Source organism: Tasmannia lanceolata, unplaced genomic scaffold (assembly GCF_043159265.1).
Source record: "Tasmannia lanceolata isolate RefF3 unplaced genomic scaffold, GAP_Taslan_0.1 ptg000008l, whole genome shotgun sequence".
Classification (NCBI taxonomy): domain Eukaryota; kingdom Viridiplantae; phylum Streptophyta; class Magnoliopsida; order Canellales; family Winteraceae; genus Tasmannia; species Tasmannia lanceolata.
The window spans coordinates 64,762,459-64,764,163 of record NW_027518685.1 but is presented as its reverse complement, the minus strand read 5'-3'; the positions used below and the strand labels follow the sequence as shown (position 1 = coordinate 64,764,163).

At 44.9% G+C, this 1,705-nt stretch overlaps 1 protein-coding gene across 1 annotated transcript; it reads left to right on the top strand.

Annotated features, from left to right (window-relative positions):
- The first annotated feature begins 354 nt into the window (after positions 1-354).
- LOC143883161 (uncharacterized) lies at positions 355-1,401 on the top strand. The gene has a single exon (XM_077386515.1). The coding sequence runs from the start codon at positions 355-357 to the stop codon at positions 1,399-1,401; it is 1,047 nt and encodes a 348-aa protein (XP_077242630.1).
- Positions 1,402-1,705: the final 304 nt, after the last annotated feature.

The following is a 1,705-nucleotide window of genomic DNA, read 5'->3' as shown; positions in this document are numbered from 1 at the left end:
ATGCGTGTTTTTCGAGCGAGAGATCTACGTCCAGGGGGAGATGATAAATTTGCTCGCTTATTCTGGGCATTTGGTCCCAGCATACGTTCTTTCCAACGAACACTCAGATCGATAGTTTTGGTAGATGGGACGCATCTACGTGGAAAGTATCTTGGAATCTTACTGATCGCAGTTGGGGTAGACGGGAACAACGGATTAGTTCCATTAGCTTTTGGTGTTGTCGAGACTGAGAACGAAGATAGCTGGTGATGGTTCCTCTATTTGGTGAAGTGGCACGTATTGCCTGAGGGGATAGGCGCATTGACCCTGTGCTCTGATCGACAAAAGGGGTTGATGCAAGCAGTGCCTAAAGTAATGCCTATTGCAAACCATAGCTACTGCATGCATCACCTCGCCGCCAATCTGTACACCGACTTCAAAGACCCTTTACTTAAGAAATTGTTCTGGAGAGCTGCTAGGGCTTTGAGAGAGAGTGTTTTCATAGACACAATGGAAAAAATTAAGGCGAGGAATGAAAATGCACACAACTGGATAGCCGCTATTCCGAAGGAAAACTGGGCTAGTTTCTACTTCAAGGGGGAAAGATATGATGTGTTGACCACCAATAGATCGGAGTGTTACAATGCAGTGCTAAAGGATGCCAGAAAATTACCGATTGCAGCTGCGGTGGAGCTGACTCGTTTTAAGAGCTCCGAATATATACAGAAACGTCAAGAGATGGGCCTTCAATGGGAAACAAAGTGCACGCATTATGCAGAAAAACATTTGGGACTGGCCAGGGAACAGGGTCGCGGATATACTGCTTATCGAGTAGGTGTGCACGAATTTGAAGTAAGGTCCCGTGATCATCATGATGTCGTAAACTTGCTGCAACAAACCTGTACATGTCGTGAGTTCCAAACGCTTGGGCTTCCGTGCGGACATACCATGGCAGCCATTGCCATCACAGATTTTGATGAGTACGATTATTGCCATAAATGGTTTCGTATAGAGATGTATCGGGAAACGTACTGTGAGGTGCTTCACCCTACAGTAGATCGCACTCAATGGGAACTGCCTCCAGAACCTCTGCAGACTGTATTACCTCCAATAGCGAAAAGACCACCTGGACGGCCGCGAACGAGAAGATCTGACCGCGAATTGCAGAGTGGAGTGCATCGCAAATGTACGATCTGTGGAAAACTAGGCCACAACAAAAGGACTTGCAGAGAACCTCCCATGGAGAGACAACTCCCTGATGAATCTGCCATTGGACCCTCTGCCCCCGTTTTCAATAGGTACATGATACGTAATATATTGAGGTCAATAAGTAGTATAGAACATCCCCGATTCCATACTTATTCGGTGTGGTGGTGGTGTTGTAGGTCAGGTGTACCTTGTGCAGCTCCTTTTTTCACGTAATTATTCCGCGGAGAATGCATTGGAGGCTCCAGTTGGATGAAGGAGGAGAAGTGGATTAATTGAAAGTGTGCACAGTAATTAGTTGCTGTATATAATAATTTTTTGAGGGAAACCCTTTTTTGGTATACTGTAATTAGTGGTGTGCATAGTTGAAGGCTGGCAAGTTTTCTGAGGAAAACCCAATTTTCTGAAGGTGGAATACTCTATTTTTTGTTATACTGTAATTAATGGTATACTGTAATTAGTGGTGTGCATAGTTGAAGGCTGCCCAGTTTTATGAGGGAAACCCAATTTTTTGAAGGTG

Bases quoted from the DNA above. Each gene is read 5' to 3' on its own strand.
- LOC143883161 (XM_077386515.1), top strand. From the start codon at position 355: ATGCCTATTGCAAACCATAGCTACTGCATGCATCACCTCGCCGCCAAT.